Source organism: Thamnophis elegans, chromosome 8, assembly GCF_009769535.1.
Source record: "Thamnophis elegans isolate rThaEle1 chromosome 8, rThaEle1.pri, whole genome shotgun sequence".
In the NCBI taxonomy this organism is placed as follows: Eukaryota; Metazoa; Chordata; class Lepidosauria; order Squamata; family Colubridae; genus Thamnophis; species Thamnophis elegans.
The window spans coordinates 34255417-34273642 of NC_045548.1; the positions used below are offsets into that span (position 1 = coordinate 34255417).

Sequence of the window (18226 nt, forward strand, 5' to 3'; positions counted from 1 at the left end):
GTGGAATGAAATTCTCCAGGGTTTTCACAGTCAGTGGTATACTGTATGTAGACAAATAGCAGTTGCTTGAGAAGTACGTATCATCTCTTGCAACCCACGAGCACTTGTAACTCTAAAGTCTGAAGTGGATACAACCCAAACAAATCACAGATTTTTGTGTTGTTGTTGAATGAATGTCACAGAGATGACATTGCATGGTGTGCTTGCTGGAGTCAGTTAAAATCTAAGCAGACACCAGTTGCTTAACACATTTCTTTATGCTTATGCTAACAGGAGTAATCCCAATAGGCAAGGTTCATGTTTGTGTAGGTTACTGATTTTTTTATTCCCAGCACCTGTATAGTCCTTCCTTCCACCTATCCACTGTAATTCTGCAGCTTTCAGCAAGATGCCACCGGATAGAAGCTTTGCACAGCAGGATGCTTGCTAAGTAAATAATCAGAATCAGCAGGTTTTCAAGTCATACAGGCACCTGATAAGTAGTCTGTTTGTTGAGGGTTCAGTATAAAAACCTAAAATCCCCCTAACCTGTAGCTGCTGGTAGAGTCTCTTGGTTTGCATACACAATGGGTCCCTTTTCTCTGTTTTTCTTTTGCTTGGCTACAATGGGATATCTCATTGAAGCTGTACCAGTGGTAAGTATTGTTTAAGTGGCACCTTTGCCTTTGTGTGTATCATTAAACAATTGCTGTAGGAAAATCCATGATATCAATTCTATCTTTTGATCACTGCATTTTTATCCAAAGTATTTTAGGCATAAATTTCTTTCAAATAACTGAAATAGAGGTTTAAAACAATCTACCTTAATGTATGAAATGTGTTTTTCCTTTTATACATTTTTAGAATATATTTATTTTTAGTAATATTTTTAGTTTAATTAAAAGGAGTTAAGATGTTGGCACAGATGTGAATGTCTTGCATATTGAATTAAATTCTACAGATAAATTTGGTAATTCATTTCCAACTCAGTACAATGAAATTGGATTAACTTTTAGGTAAAGAAACTGGGAAGTCTTGACTATGAGTTATTTGCATCTGTAACCATACCCTGTTCACTGTGTGGTTTTTGTAACATCTACAACATTGGATAGAATGAATATTCATAAATCAATGCCTGTTGCAGAATTAGCATGGGGGATCGGGACACTGTTTCAGTTCAGAGGAGATATGAAAAAGGTGTTATCAGGATTTTGTGTATCTGTGTACATATGTTCTAAATATCAGTTTATAAACAATATCTCAGAGTTGCATTCTATTTCTATGCTAATTTAACTTAGCTCAAACTAGGGCTAAAAGAAATCCTTTAAAGTGCATGAGTAAAGCAAAGTCTATGGCTCGCAAAACAGGCTATATCCTACCAAAACTCTAATAGAAATCTCTTTTGCTGTATCAAGGAACCCCATAGTTCTGCTGATTCAAAGTGTCCTCTGATGGTGAAAGTCCTTGATGCAGTTCGAGGAACCCCAGCTACCAACCTCCCAGTAAAAGTGTTCAAAAAGGGTGAAGATGAGGCCTGGAAGGAGTTTTCCAGTGGGTAAGACCACATGAAAAGTGTCGGATAGAATCCATTGATCATGCTATATTTCCTTTTCAGATGGAATGTATTAACAACACAAACCTATCAGCCACAAGCTTTCATTGTTTATTATTTTTTAAGGATTGTAGATGTGGTGTTTCCTCAGAACTGTGCTATTTTAGCATGGTGATGGCACTATCTCCTTCCAAATCCTGGGAGGAAGTAGGTGCAAAATAAGGGTTCCTATTTATTTATATGAATTGTTACCTTTAGTACATTGTTTATAGATGTAACTAATAGCAAGAACTTTTTAAATTTAATATAATCAGGCATTTCTGTATTAATGATTTCAAAAAAAGAATCTGGTGTAACAACCCTCCTCATTCTAGACAATCTAGAGATCTATCAAGTAATTTAGATAGATGAGTGTTACAATATTGATCAGCTTTGATATGGGCTTAGAGATTAATTTTTTCAGTGTAAAAAAAGATTCGAATGCATGCAGAAAATATAGTGTGACCTAATACCAAAACCTCATATACCAATTTGAAAATAAATCTCATTGGAATCAATGTTTTGCTACCAGGTGGTTGGGGCATACAACACTTACATTATCTTAATATGAGGATTTCTGATTAACTGACATGATTTTTTAAATCTTCCTTAGCATCAGCTCCAAAACATTATGAATCTTAGTTCAACATCCACATACAGAATTCCTCCCCCTGTATTTGGTTTCCCCATTAATAAAAAAACAAGTTAATTGTCCAGAAGCTAGTAATTTTGGAGCATTGCAATTTTGATGGAAGTCCCATTCTTTTCAGTGGATTGCTACAGTCTAACTCTGGATCCATCCCATGGCCAAAATAAAACAATATGCTATTTGTTCTGAGTAAAGCTATTGACTATATTACTCTCATATATTAATTTAAGGAAAACAAATGAATTTGGAGAAATCCATGAACTTATCACTGATGAGTTATTTACCGAAGGCTCATACAAGTTGGAATTTGACACCAGCTCATACTGGAAGGCACTTGGCATTTCCCCATTTCATGAGTATGCTGAAGTGAGTATTTGAAAATATTAAAATATAAGATAAACCACTGGCAAAAAAAATATTTTGCCCTAAGGTTTAATTCCTCAAAATTATGATGCAGTTTTGTTGCAATAATTCCTGCTTTATATATACATTTATTTGGGGAGGGAAGAAATATAAATTGAAGTGTTTGATAAGTATAAACTTTAAGACCATATTTATTTATTCAAAAATATAAAAGATTCATAATATACATTAAATGTGTTTGCGTTCATGCATGCATATGTGTCTGTATTGATCTATATCTCCATATCCAGCTGGATTTAAAAGTGTGATAAGTTTAATTATTTTGGGGTGGGGCGGTAAAATTTCAGAATGAAAGAAAATAATCAATTTTCTTTAATGCCAATCTTTCTACTTTAGCATTGCTCTCTATCAGATCATTGTGTTTACTAAAAACACTCCCAAACTTCTCTTCTCTTTTCTTTTTAACAGGTGGTTTTTACCGCTAATGATTCTGGTCATCGTCATTACACTATTGCTGCTCTTCTCAGTCCCTTTTCTTATTCAACTACAGCTGTTGTCAGTATCCCAAAGGAATAAGACCATGCGTAATTCTTTCAAAATTCTATTACACTTTTGTAGTAATATTTTGAAGGAGGTAGTTAATTTGCACTATCAACGGCTTGCTTCCTGCAATAGTATGTAACTGCTACTGCTTAGCTATTTTTTAATACATCAATAAAGGTTCTCTAAATATGTGTGGTGTGCAACAAACACAATACAGTTCTGTTTAAAGAAACATGAAATACTTTTTTTCCTATGTTGTATTGAACAGGCTCGAAGACATTCAGTAAGCACCAATTTATGAACAATTGTGATTGTTTTATATCTGTTTAGAATTTGTCCTGTTCTTAGCCAAGTAGTAAATGTATCTGGAAGAAGCAGAGCCAATGGCACAGATGTAACTTTTATCTGGAAAAAGGAGGAGAAATATCTTTAGGGATAGCACAGCAGCAGTTTCCAAATTGGTGAGCTTCCAGTATGTCTGACTATTTTTAATCAACCTTGAAGCCAGCACAGGCAAGCACTAATTACAACTTAAATGAATGCCTTGGCTGTGCTGGCTTCAGGATTGATTAAAAATAAGACAAGTGATTTGAGATTGGCCAGGTACTTTCAAGAGAGAAATTATTGTTTGCTTGGTAAAAGGAAGATGATGGAGACACAACATAACAAGAGAAAGGGATCAGATGGCAAAACCAGAAATGGAAAGGTGCAAAGGATTGCACAAAGTATGAGAGGTTGAAAAGCTGTGGCATGGAAACAGAAAATGGCAAAAAGTGCATCTGATAGTCATTCATATTTGAACTAGTGACCCTGAATGGATGACCTGTGTGTCTGTGATTAAAGACTGATTCACCATTTCACCTTCAAGCCAAATTCTGGGATGCATTTCTTGGCATTTAACTTCATCTGTTGATTTTAACATGAAATGGGTTTTATTAAAACGGTGACTTCAGAAGAAGGATTTCATGTTCTGAGGTTCAAACTTAATCTCTACTTTGCGTTTTTGTGCAAGTTCCCTTTCTGTGTTACCACAGTATATGTGGATAGGCACCACAGGATTCCTTTTGTTAACTTTCATCTCTATGGCAGCCATTCTGCCACAGCATCCATCACATTTTCTGAAGATCCCTATCCCAAGAGCCCCAAAGATTAGAGGTAAACAAAACCATAGTCTGTAGCACACTGTATTTTTTTAAAAAAACCAATGGATTTTAAAAGTATAAATATTTTAATGAGCAAGTAAGTGATAGCATAATTCTGTACAGTACTCAGAACTTGTTAATACATTTAATGTGCTGCTTTCACCTGAAAAATAAGATTAAGTACACTTCGCCTTATGAATACCATTTTTCTCATTTACATATAAAAATCAAACAATGTTTCACTCATTTGAAGACCCGGACCTAAAATCCAAGACAAATAAAACCCACTACAGACAATGAGACAAATGCTCATATCAGCCTAAGATATAGTGTCAGGGGAACTAAAGAAAAACACAAAATAATTAAGGTTTTCGTAAAAGCAAGTTCTCCAAGCTGAATTTCAGCATCTAGTGATTTCATCAACAAACTCATGTACTTTTCATAGCAGCACCAATTGTTCAGTGACCTTTCAAAATTATGAAAGTATTAATAATAAAACTTAAGACCATCCCCAAAGTGCAACTGTTACAACTCCCCCAAATCACCTGATTGTAATTTCTGCTTGGCAATTGGCATGCATGTATGATGGCCACAGTGTCCCATGGTCACATGTCCACCATTTGCAACCTTCTTTTTCAGCTTCCGAGAAACAATGGAGAAGCCAGCAAGAAGTCACAGTCATATCATCATGCTTAATGACTATATGTGCTTTACATAATGATCATAGCTGGAATTGACAAACTGTCAGGCTCAATTATATGATTTTTCACTTCATGATAACACAGCTTAGCAATGGTACTGCCTGTCCCAATTGCAATCAGTAAGTGAGGGTTATCTATAAAAAAGTGATTTGCTATTGCCTTCTTTTCTGATTGGAGCTTGCCCACCTATTAACCAGGACTTGATCTAGACTGAGGACTGTGCTTAAACTAGATCAAAAGTACGTAACCACTTACTAGACCTTCATTAACTACATGAATTTTAGTGTTTCAACTGAAATGTATTTGTCTTACTCATGACAAATCTATTCTATAGTACAGGGCACCCTGCTTAAACCAGAGAACAAAACCAGGCTGTCAATGATTCTACACTAGAGGTCAAGAAAATAAATAACTCCCAGCTCCAAATACAAATTAATTTAAACTATCATGGCATATAAAGATCTATTACAGAATGGTATAATTGAGCAGAAATTTTATCATTTTTCTTTCCTGGAAGGTTAAAATATAATTTTAAAGTGTATGCAAACATGCCTATTCCATACAGTTTTTATGAAGCTTATGTATCAAGTTGGTGATATTTAAGACAAGCCATTCCATTCAAATCATGTAATACATCATACAGAATTGAATTAGGACAGGATGTTATAAATACCATGTTTAGCTTTGCAAAAATCTACTAACTGGGTATTGAAAAAAAGTGTATAGAATATAGTATCTAGATTTAAAGGTTAAGGATTTTTTTTGCCTGCCTGATTCATTTAATTTTGTCAAAATTATGTATTTATCTGCCCCTTTGTTCCATTTTAATATCTTCAAATTACAAATTATTTGGAATGATAGACATCACTTTTTATATTTAATGAACAGCCTACAATCAGTTCTTATGCTGATGCTGTAAGGAGAAAACGAAGTACTTTTTATCCCAAACAACTGCAAGATACCTACAGAACTAATCCATAATGTAAATTACATCTGAATCCATTTTATTCTTTTTTAGATGTTGAACAATGCATTTTTCCACTTTGAAAGGAAAAAGAAGTAATTCTTTGGTTCTCAAATGTTTAATCTTGGTTCATAATTACATTCAACATAGAAATACCGTATTAGAACAGAGTGATTCTCTCTGTAAAGATAATGGCTCAAGTATTCAAAGAAGAGTACTCAAAAAGGGATGCCGTATGTCAATCATCATCCAGTCCAATAAAAATTAGAATTAAAAATACCTACATTTTGTGTACTGGGCACAAAAACAAGAACAAAATAACTTTGTAAAATAGTGGCCAGTTCACCCCATGTTGAAGTCATAAACAGAAGAATCTTAGCTTGTTGCAGAAAATGCACTGTTTACAAAGGCATGAAAATTTTTTAATACTGAAGGCAATTGGTTTAAGATAAATTTCAACACATTTCTCCTCAGGTTGACTCCAGTGCCAATGACTTTCAATGAGAAAAAAATGAACCAATAACCATTACTCTGAACATTCCACTTGTTACTCATATGAAGACTTCACCCCATTACTTCCTCCCATTAACATTCATTTATCTTCTAATTCATTGGTCTTCTGATTGTGGATGGAATGATGCTGATTATTACAAGAATCCACAAAAGAGCAATATGAAAATAGACTAAAATATAAATCTGTCATTAACACTACTGGTACATTAAGAACCATATGAAATGCAACATCATAGATGGATTTCCATGCCTGGAATATCCATAATATATTATTTCAAGCATATTCAGGGGACCTCCCTGGTAATAGATAGAATAAAGGTTGAAAGTTTATTTATCATAGGTTTGATGGAAAAATCACAGGCGTAGGTGTTACACAAGGGTTGTAGCTCAAAATAAGCATAAAAGTTTCTTATAACAGATAGCCAGTATTTATAAATCAGCCTATAAATCATTCAAAATTTTTGTCCAGATTTACCGGTAATTGCTTACATTTTATGCCTAAAGTCTAGAAATACTAAACACAAATACTTCCAAAACATGCAGAATTTTGTCATAGTCAAAAGCCTAATATTTTAACAGATATTTACAATGGAAAACATTAAAAAAAATAATTATAATTCATTGAATGCATGCTTTCTTAGAGAAAGGAATTTTCCTGATTTCTAAGCATGCTGTGTTTATTATCTACAGAAAAGCTAACAAGGCTTGAGTACTTATTGGTTTATTAATGTGAAGCATTCACTAATTGATACATGATTGTGCAGTCATTTGAAATACCTGATTTAGTATTTTTCCAGTGTTACAAAATATAGATCCAGTAGTTTATTCTGCTATGCCATCAATAATCTTGAACAGGAGCTAGTTCTGGCACCAGGTTTACAGTGATATTAGTATACAGTTTATTGGCAAATATAGATGGTATATATGCTAGATTATTTAAGCCATCAATAAACTGACGCTCTCGGGAATATCTTAATAGTTGTATCTGTTGGAAAAAATCATTCAGAGCATTGGTAAAAATGTAGAAGTAATTGTCATTATACAGAACAAAAATTTTCAGCTTCAGAATGAAAAGGGGTACTTTATAGTATATTTTAAAAAATCATCTATAGGTTTAATATAATTTTATCTTTTTTAGATAAAATTTTATAAACCACCCAGAGTTACTAAGTTGGACAGCCACTAAATTATAAAAATAAATAATAGTTTTGGAACTCAAACTGAACACAAGAAAAAAGTTCAACAAACATTCTACAAAAAAACACGCTTGATTTTTTGCAAGTATTCAGCAAAAACATTGCTTTCGACAAGCAGTGTTGAAAAGGATCATGTTAGAAAATGCTATATAAAAGTTTAATAAATTGTTATTGTTTTTTTTTTAATTATTTTTATTTTTTGTTACACAGACAACAATGGGAAAGGGAGAGGATGGAAAGAAAAAAGGGGGGGAGGGAAACCCATCTTCACATACAATATGTCGTTTAATCACAGGTGCATCCCTACTAAGTTTATACATCCCGTATCTCTCTATTGTATATTTAATAAGCACCACAATACCTAGGGTTTAAAAAACAAAAAAACAACAAAATAAAACAAGGGAGAGAGGGGAAAAAAAGAGGGTGGGGTTGAGGGGGGAGGCCAAAAAGGACAAAAAAAGGTCCAAGAAGGAAAGGGGGGAAAAAACAAAAAACAAAAAAAACAAAACAAAACAAAAAAAACCATCATCAGATGCAATAAATTGTTATTGTTGTTACATGCAGCAAGCTGAAAATTTTTTGAGATGATATTAAATGTGCTGTCCCATATATACTTGCATGTATATAATAACACAAATAGTTGTAGCAAGAGTTTGTGTCAGAACATCATGTCACATATTTCATAATTTACCTCTCCTTTACCTTCTGTAGAACTTACCATATGTACTGCTTGTATTACCTAATTTCTGTTAAAACTATTTCTTTCTAACTTTCCTGAACCATAAGGGTATTCTAGCACACTAAATACAGTATTCATCATTTATAAACCAGGAACATTAAACAATATTCCACAGTGGAGCACAATATTACAGCAAAAATAAAAAATTATTTTATCATTTTTATTCTCACCGTCCTAAAAATTGAACTTCTCCTCTGTGGTGATGAGGAATTGACTTATACTTCCCAAGTTCTCCTTCTGGCCTTGTCACATTAAATCCTACAGAGTGGACTCTGTAATTGAAATAATCCACACATGAAATATATATACACAGTAATAGACATCAGAGGCAACTTTATGTGTGATAGGTTTGGTGGGACAGGGAGGTTGTTATAGTTGATTTCCTAGAGGAGCAGAAAGGCTTTTTAGTTATTAAAAGAAGAGGAAATTATTCCAAACAAATGATGCCAAAACAATAAACCCAGAATAGAACTGAATTAAATTTGATGCTTGAGGAGAAGCAAAAGGAAGTTTGAATCTAAAAATGGACCAGAACCGCTGAGGGATTGCAGAGGGAAAAAATCCAGAATAAAATCTTCCAAACATTTCTAAACAGAAACAGTTAACCAGCACCTCAGAATGATGCCGACTGCTCCATTGTAATTGACACTCTCCTTCACAGGCATATTAATCAGAGTAAAGCTATTATTAATTGGTTGTAAAGAAATCCTAAATCATACTCTATATACATTCCTTATCTTGTTAAGATATAATCTTTCCATTATGCCTAAAACAACAAAAAAAAGGCCAGTACAGCTAGTACATATGGAAACTTTTATCATAATATTTTTGTTACCTTTTTTGTGATGGTTCATGCTCAGTCAATCCATATTTCTTCATATAATGAAGAATTCCACATTTTTGGTATATAATTTAATATCATATTCACATCTAAGCCATGTTGCTTATGCAAAAACCACTTTTAAAAAGTATGAAAATTAAACCAAAATGGGACAATGAAAGAGCAAGCAATGTGCCCCTCAAATCTTTCTATTTCTAGAATAATAGAGTTGACAGTGAAATGTCATATACATATGATTTGGCAGAGGAGTTGAGCTAGCCAAATATGAAGATCATAAAAATATATTTAATATTTTAAGGACCTTAACCACTGATTTGTCAATCTATGACATTCCAATTTTTTAAAAACTCTTGCAAATATGAAATAAAAATAGCAGCTTGGAAAGTGATCAGATTTATACATTCTAAGGACCACAGATTTATAAAATCTAATTATTTAAATGCCTCTAAAACCCAATTTCAGTAATGAAGCCAAACATCCATAGTGGTGTCAGAATGATAACATTGAGAAAGTGACAAGATCTAACACACACTGCTATACAGAGCTTTGTAAAGTTGTTGCCTCTGGTTTTTTGCAAAAAGAACAGGCCTATTTTTTTTACAAAAATGGCATGCATAGTCTTTAGGAGACTTATAGAGTGGTTCTGGGGGCTGGGGGGGGCAAAAATGAGCAAAACACGGCCCATTTTTCACTCATTTCTGCCCTCCCCAGGCCCAGGAGCACTCTGGAAGCCTCCTAAAGGCTATACACGGCCATTTTTGCATTCTATGACTGGATCCAATAAGCTCTACATTTCCTATTCATGCCAGCAAAAAGAGCTTGGGTATTTCTCTTCCATTTAGCCTACATCTACTTTGAAACCTCATGTGTTCCATCTGCTATGAATTCCTGGCCAATGACCTCATAAAGTTGATACAATATAGAGAAATACCTGTTCCAAAGGTCATCATCTTCTCCTCCCCCATCCCCAGAAAGCATTTGGAAATCCATTGATTTTTTTGAATTGTTCTACTGTTAGTCCACTTACACCACCAAAAAATTCATTGTATGGAAGTCTGAAAATGAGAGGAAGTATTTATTTTTAAGACTTTTGAAGATAAAAGGGAAGTGTTCTTTGAGTCAAGTTCAGTTCCTGCTGCCCTCATGGAAATATTCATTTATATTTTGTAATATTCATAATATTTTGTAATATTTGTAATGTAATATGGAATATTCCAGTAACATTGTACTGCAAACTAGAGCATACAAAACCTTTGCCAGACAATTCTCGAATACAGCTTGTCTGCCTGGAATACACACTGTATATCAGACATTAATTTAATTGAGCGAGTCCAGAAGTATTTCATAGCAATAGCAGTTAGACTTATATACCGCTTCATAGGGCTTTCAGCCCTCTCTAAGCGGTTTTACAGAGTCAGCATATTGCCCCCATTTCATGAGAGTACTCTACTTCTCTGCTCATAATAGAATACCTTATGCCACCAGGCTTGAAATTTTGGGCTTGGACAACCTAGAACTACGCCGCTTATGGTCTGACCTAAGCATGGTCGCTACAACATTCTACTTGTCAATGGCTACTTTAGCTTCAACCACAATAATACACAGGCAAACAATAGATACAACTCAAGGTAACCGCTCCAAACTGAATTGCAGAAAATATGACTTTAGCAACAGAGTGGTCAATGCTTGGAATGCACTACCTGACTCTGTCGTGACATCCTCAAACCTCCAACTTCAACCTTAAACTGTCTACTGTGGGCCTCACCCCATTCCTAAGAGGTCTGTAAGGGGGCGTGCATAAGCACACCAGCGTGCCTACGGTCCCTGTCCTACTATTCCCATTTATTCATACCCATTTCCTGTGTTCATGTCCATGTTTATACTTAGACCTGTTATCTCATACATGTTTGACAAACTAAATAAATAAATGTTGGGTTTTGGGAGAAAGGAGAGAGGCAACAATTGACCACCAAGTTTGGCTTAAGAACATTTTTATCATTATTTTCCATGGCAAGAGTTTTCATATCTTATGTAGAAGTAATTTAAATTAAAAATAAATAGCAATAGCAATAGCAATAGCAGTTATAGCAATAGCAGCAAATATATTTAAATGGATTTAGAATTTTGTAAATGGATCATATAATAGATAAGATAATATTATTTCTGAAAGATAAGGTATAGCCGTAACTGGAAAACAACTGAATAGTGCATTGATACTCAACTTTTCAAATGGTAGAAGTAAAATGACATTGCTGGGGAATGAAAGAGTATCTTTAACATGCTTTGTAATAGTTTAAAACTGTCCTTTTCCTAAAAAAACATTGGTGGGGAATGAAAGAGTATCTTTAACATACTTCGTAATAGTTTAAGACTGTCATTTTCCTAAAACAACCAGAACTTTTTTGTACATTCTAGAAAAAAAGAGAAATCTTAAAAAAGAATAATATAAAGGAGCAGAATACCAAACATGGATAAAAAGTGAAGAAACCAGATATTCAGGACAGCCACAGACTGAAGGTCCACTTAATTCAGGGGCTGTCACAAAGAAGAGGGAATCAAGTTATTCTCCAAAGCACCTGAGAGCAGGACAAGAAGCAATGGGTGGAAACTAATCAAGAAGAGAAGCAACCTAGAACTAAGGAGAAATTTCCTGACAGTTAGAACAATTAACCAGTGGAACAACTTCCCTCCAGAAGTTGTAAATGCTCCAATACTGGAAGTTTTTAAGAAGAGATTGGATAACCATTTGTCTGAAATGGTATAGGGTTTCTTGCCTAAGCAGGGGGTTGGACTAGAACAGCGGTCACCAAATGGTGGTCCATAAGAAAATTTAAGTGGTCGGCAGAAAAAGTATTTGAATTTTTTATATTGCACTAAATCAGGGGTCCTCAAACTACGATCCCTTGGCTGGATACGTGTAATGAACATTTCTGTTGCTGCAGAGAGTCTTCTGTTGCTGCAGAGAGCTGGAGGGCCTTGTTTCAGTGGGAGTGCATCATGGCCTGGAACTGGCTGACCATCTCAGCCTGCTGAACCTCCAGTACCAATCCCTGGCCTTGCACTTCCGCGGGTCTTCCCTCTGCTTGGAAAGCCTATGCTCGTAGTCCTCAGAGAGGTGCTTCTGCTGAGCCTCCTTCTCAGTCAGATACAATTTGAACCGAGCCAGCTGTTTTGCTAAATCTTTCTCATGGTGACTGCTTAGCTCCAATAACTGCTTCTTTTGCCATACTCGCACTGGAGGTGAATCTCTCGGTTCGGCAGAGAGAGAGAGAGAGAGAGAGAGAGAGAGAGAGAGAACGGGGGGGAAAAGTCAGCGGTTTGCCGCATCGGTGGTTGCTTCGCGGCTTGAGCGGCTACACGGCTGATTTTCCTCCCGTTCTGTCCTAGGCTCTGCTATCGGAATCGCTAGATCCCACCTTCGTCGCCAGTTTTGTGAATCGAAGGAAAGGAAGAGATGAGAGCCAGGACGTGCAAAGAAATCAGGTTTATTCTCAAGCAACTATTTACAGCGATTCAAAAGTATCCTCCGCTTGACATCTATTTACACAGGCTGTCAAAGCGGAGGGACCAATGGGCGCGCTCCAGGCGTCTGGCAACTGATGACACTGCGCCCTAGCCAATCAGGGCGCCTCTAGCATCTAGCAACAGGCTATGCTGCGCCCTAGCCAATCAGGGCGCAGCCTGGTCTGTTGCTGGCCTCCAGGTCGTGACTCGAGGACTTTATGAGTCCTCAACATCCCTTCCCCCCAAGTGAGAGCGCATGCCCATAGTTGACCATGTGTAGTCAGCGAGATAGGCGGGGCGGCGCCGGATCCACCCAGAACGCCTCAGTTCTCCAGGAGTCGTCGGAGGGGTGAGTCCTGCTTGTCGTAGCTCCTCCCTGAAGGGAGTGGAGCTCCGAGCGGCGCCATCTTGGGACAGCCCAGAAGGCAGGCTCAACACAACAGGTAGGCCGGGCCAAGGGGGCGCGGCAACAGGGAAAGTGTCGCGTTGCCGGGAGGCTGCAACCGGCAAAGGATTGTTGCAAGAACTTGGAACAAGTGCCAGACCGGTTTGAGGTTGTGGCGGGGACGCTGGCCAACAGGGGGCATCCAGGTAGGTGGGGCCTGATCTGGGGAAGGCCCTTTTGCGGGAAGCAGGATCGGATTCAGGTAAACAAACAGCAGGTTGGAACCCTGCAACATGGGGGTAGGAGAGGCCTGCCTGGGGAAAGGCCTCGAACTGGAGCATTGGGACCGGCTGGCAGGCAGCTGTGTCGTTGGGGCCTGGATCAGATGGGACATCGGTCTCCATGGGGAGATGCCTCCTTAGCTGATCCACGTGGCGCCTCCACTCAGATCCATCAGCCAGTCCGACCCTGTAAGAACAGAGGCCGGTTATGGACACAACAGAGGCAGCCACCTATTTAGGTTCCCCAGAGAACAAGCGTGCCCAAACCAGATCCCCCACAAGGAAAGAGAGGGGAGGGGAAACCCCCAGGTTGCACGGCTGATCCCCCGAGTAGAGCGGATGAAGCCTATCCAGGGGGGTCCGCAGGCGCCGGCCCATCAACAGCTCCACGGGGCTTTTGTTGGTCGTTGGGAAGGGGGTGGAATGTTGGCTTAACAGGTAATCCACCACCCTCGACTGCCAGTCACCCCGGTCCATCCGGCCAAGTGCCTCTTTGGCCAAACGGACCGCACACTCCGCCTGGCCATTGGAGGCCGGATGGTATGGGGCTGTGGGCGCGTGCCGGATACCCTGCAAGGCCAGAAATTCCTGGAATGTGATGGAAGTGAATTGGGGCCCGTTGTCGGAGACACCTACGGCCGGCAACCCATGGGTTGCGAACAAATGGCGTAGGGCCCGGACCGTATTCTCAGCGGAGGTGGAGGTCATAAGCACCAATTCCACCCAGCAAGAATAGGTGTTCACCACTATCAGGAATGTCTGGCCATGTCTGGCCATGTCTGGCCATGGTCAAGCAACTGATGCAGCAGCTCGACAAATGATGCCTTGTGAGGCACGAACGGTACGTAAAAATTGAGAAGCCCCAGGAATGCCTGCAACTCTGCCTTGGAGGAGGGAATGGGGGCGTTCCTGATGGCAGCAACCTTAGCAGGTATAGGGTGGATTCCTTGGGCGTCAATCAAGAAGCCCAAGACTCTACCAAAAACTCTACCCTAGGCACAGCAAACGAGCATTTGCTGCATTTAAGTTTTAAACCCGCGCCCTTAAAACGGAGGAGGACCTTCCTGAGCATTTCGATGAGTTCTGAGCAGCTGGAAGCAGCGATCAGAACATCATCGAAATACGGAACCACGCCGGGGAGCCCATGGAGCAGGCACTCCATGAGGCTCTGGAAGATCCCCGGGGGCCACGGAAACACTGAATTGGAGGCGGCGGCAACGAAAAGCCCCATGATGGGTGACGATGGTCTGGGCAGCCACCGCATCATCATCCACCGGGAGCTGTTGGTAGGCCTGCTCCATATCCAGTTTCACAAAGGTGCAGCCCCGCCCCAAGGAATGGAGCAGGTGCTGCACAACAGGGACTGGATAGGGGTTTGCCTGGAGGGGAAGGTTGATGGTCGACTTGTAGTCGGCGCAGATCCTGACCGACCCATCGGGTTTGACAGGGACCACAATTGGGGTCTCCCATTATGAATGGTCGACGGGTTCAAGGATGCCCTGCGCCAACAGCTTATCAAGCTCGGCATCAACCTTGGCCCTCAAGGCAAAAGGCACCCTGCAAGCCTTCAGCCCAATTGGAGCAACCAGGGGGTCGTGGTTAAGGGAGATGGAGGTGCCCTTGTAGGAGCCCAGCTGACCATCGAAAATGTCTGCGAATTCCGCGAGGACATCTTCCAAGGAGGGGGAAAAGGCACCCACCTGATGTATCCCCCCAATAGACAGCCCCAGGGGAGGGAACCAATCGAGACCCAACAGGGCAGGCAGGGGCTTGTTTACAATCAGGACAGGCAAACGGCCGTGAAAGTCCCCATAGTCCACCCAAATGGGGAAGGAACCCAGGGTGGGAATAAGAGTCCCCTGGTAGTCTCTGTGGGAGGTGTCCACAGATTGTAGCTGGTCGCAGGAGACGTGGGGACACAATCGGGAGAAGGTGGACCAGGAGAGCAGGGAACGGGAGGAGACAGATCCACCTCCATGCGGCAGGGCTGACCTTCCAGCTGGAGAGCTGCAGAGACCTTCCGGGCACCAGAGGACGCCTGGCTGACCGTCTCCCCGGTGACATCAGGCTGGTAAATGGCGTAGCAGTCTTCAGCCCATCTCGTGGGCCGCAGCGGCTGTCGGCGCGGCTGGGGTGGAGGTGCAGCAGGCAGCTGGAGGAAGGACGGCGCAGGCAGGGAGGCTCGGCAGACCTGGGAGATGGGGCCCTTCTTGAGACAACGACAGCAAACGGTGCCCTTGAAGGGGTAAGCTGTGCGGGCGTGGCAGCCGCCGCAGCCCACACACAGAGACGAGGCAGAAGCAGCCGGCTGAGGGGGTGATCGCCGAGGTTGAGCCCGGAGTTGGGTGACTTGCTCAGAGCTGGGGTCTTCAAGCGGCACCAGCTCATCAATAAGGCAGGCGTGAGCAGCCGGCAGAGGGCACACAGGAAGCGCACGAGGGGGAGGCGGTAAAGGCTGGAGCTGAGGAAGAGGCTGCAGGCGTTGCATGTCAGCCGTGGACTGCTCCGAGAGCTCGGCTGCTCTGGCTTCATCCACGGCCTGCTGCAAAGTGATATTGGGGTGAGATAGGAGGCGCCGGCGAAGACTAATGTCTTTGACCCCGCAGACAAATTGTTCCACGAGGTTGTCGTCTAAGTCACGGAAATCGCATTGGATCGCCGTTACGCGTAGAGACTCCAGGAACTGGCTGATGGATTCCGCTGGTTTCTGGATGCATTGGCGAAACGCGTAATGGCGGGCGATGCGAGAAGGTGTAGATGCATAATGGTTCTTCAGCTTCACCGTCAGTGTTTCCCAGCTGAGCTGATAGACCGGCCACGGAGAGGCCAGGGCTCTGGCAGATGCAAACATAGCAGGACCGCAGCAACTCAAGAAGAAGTTGCACTTATCTTCCTGGGGTTGGTTATTTATTTATTATTTATTTATTTATTAAATTTTGTATGCCACCCACTCTCAAAGAGACTCAGGGAGGCTTACAATAAAAGGGAGGGGGGGATATATAAAAAATAAACAACAGTTTAAAATTACACAACAGTCACAAACCTGAAGTGGGGCTGGACAACTCAACAGCCCCAGGCCTGCCGGAACAGCCAGGTCTTAGTCGCTTTGCGGACCGGAAGGGTAGTGAGGGTCCGGATCTCAATGGGGAGCTCGTTCCAGAGGGCCGGAGCTGCAACAGAGAGGGTGTCGCCAGCTGACATTGGCTGGCAGATGGAATCCAGAGAAGGCCTAGTCTGTGCAATCTAATCGGTCTTTGGGAGGTAATTGGCAGGAGGCGGTCTCTCAGGTAACCAGGTCCGATGCTATGAAGGGCTTTAAAAGTAACGACTAGCACCTTGAAGCGTGTTCGGAGCCCAATGGGAAGCCAGTGCAGCTCATGGAGGATAGGTGTAACGTGGGTGTACTGAGGTGCACCCACAATCGCTCATGCGGCTGCATTCTGGACTAACTGAAGTCTTCGAACACTCTTCAAGGGCAGCCCCATGTAGAGCGTGTTACAGTAATCCAGTCTTGAGGTGATGAGGGCGTGAGTGACTATCCAAAGGGCCTCCCGGTCCAAATAGGGTCGCAATTGGTGCACAAGGCGAACCTGGGCAAAAGCCCCCCTGGTCACAGCCGACAAATGATGTTCTAAGGTCAGCTGTGGATCCAGGAGGACTCCCAAATTGCAGGCCCTCTCTGAGGGGCAAATAATTTCACCCCCCAACCTGAGAGATGGAATAGCTGGACCATCCTTGGGAGGGAGCATCAATAGCCACTCTGTCTTGTCGGGATTGAGTGCAAGCTTGTTCGTTCCCATCCAGACACTGACAGCCTCCAGGCACTGGCACATCACTTTTACCGCTTCACTGAGTTGGGACGGGGCGGACAGATATAATTGTGTATCGTCCGCGTATTGATGGTATTTAATCCCGTGCCGCCGTATGATCTCACCCAGTGGCTTCATGTAGATGTTAAATAGGAGGGGGGACAGGATCGAACCCTGCGGCACCCCATAAGTGAGGGGCCTAGGGGCCGACCTCTGCCCTCCGACCAACACCGACTGTGACCTGTCCGAGAGGTAGGAGAACCACCAAAGAACAGTGCCTCCCACTCCCACCTCCCACAACTGTCGCAGAAGGATACCATGGTCGATGGTATCGAAGGCGCTGAGAGGTCAAGGAGCACTAGGATAGAGGAGTGACCCCATCCCTGGCTCACCAGAGATCTTCGATCAGCACGACCAAAGCAGTTTCCGTGCTGTAACCAGGCCTGAATCCAGACTGAAAGGAATCTAGATAATCGGTTTCATCCAAGGACCGCCAGAGTTGAAAGGCCACCACTTTCTCAACAACCTTCCCTACAAAGGGGAGGTTGGAGACTGGACGATAGTTACTCAAAATGGCTGGATCCAGAGAAGATTTCTTCAGGAGGAGTCTCACCACCGCATCCTTTAGGAGGAGCAGAAAGGATCCTTCCTGGAGAGAGGTGTTAACTATCATCTGGATCCAGCTGTGTGTCACCTGCCTGCTGGTCGAGACCAGCCAGGAGGGGCACGGGTCCAGTATACAGGTGGAGGCACTCACCGATCCCATGGCCTTGTCCACTTCCTCAGGAGCGACAAGTTGAAACTCGCTCCATAAACTCCGCTCAAGACCTTCCCCCAGTACCTCAGCTGGTACCGTGCAATTGGAGTCCACATCTGTCCAAATCCGAGCGACTTTATCTGTTAGAAACTGAACAAATTCCTCAGCTCTACCTTGTAAACGGTCCTCCACGCCCCTCTCTTTCAAGAGGGAGTGGGTTATTCTAAACAAGGCGGCTGGGCGCGATTCAGCGGATGCAATAAGAGTGG

The 18226-nt window shown here is 41.6% G+C and overlaps 2 protein-coding genes across 2 annotated transcripts in view; one reads left to right on the forward strand and one right to left on the reverse strand.

The window, feature by feature from the left end:
* Positions 1 to 539: 539 nt before the first annotated feature.
* TTR (transthyretin) lies at positions 540 to 3316 on the forward strand. Its single transcript, XM_032223393.1, has 4 exons — positions 540 to 635; positions 1395 to 1534; positions 2450 to 2585; positions 3051 to 3316. Exons 1-4 carry the CDS (start codon positions 567 to 569, stop codon positions 3156 to 3158), a joined length of 453 nt encoding a protein of 150 aa, XP_032079284.1. The 5' UTR covers positions 540 to 566; the 3' UTR covers positions 3159 to 3316.
* A 3967-nt stretch (positions 3317 to 7283) lies between these two features.
* Positions 7284 to 18226, reverse strand: part of B4GALT6 (beta-1,4-galactosyltransferase 6) — a 29584-nt gene continuing 18641 nt past the window's right edge. The window contains 5 exon segments of the mRNA XM_032223243.1: positions 7284 to 7430; position 8441; positions 8551 to 8652; positions 10153 to 10181; positions 10183 to 10276. Of these exon segments, the coding sequence (XP_032079134.1) occupies positions 7284 to 7430; position 8441; positions 8551 to 8652; positions 10153 to 10181; positions 10183 to 10276 (373 nt within the window).

Excerpts from the sequence above, each read along its gene's own strand:
- TTR (XM_032223393.1), top strand. The coding sequence starts at position 567 with ATGGGTCCCTTTTCTCTGTTTTTCTTTTGCTTGGCTACAATGGGATAT. Across the intron at positions 636-1,394 it reads TCATTGAAGCTGTACCAGTG|GAACCCCATAGTTCTGCTGA; the intron begins GTAAGTATTGTT and ends TGCTGTATCAAG. Across the intron at positions 2,586-3,050 it reads CATTTCATGAGTATGCTGAA|GTGGTTTTTACCGCTAATGA; the intron begins GTGAGTATTTGA and ends TCTTTTTAACAG.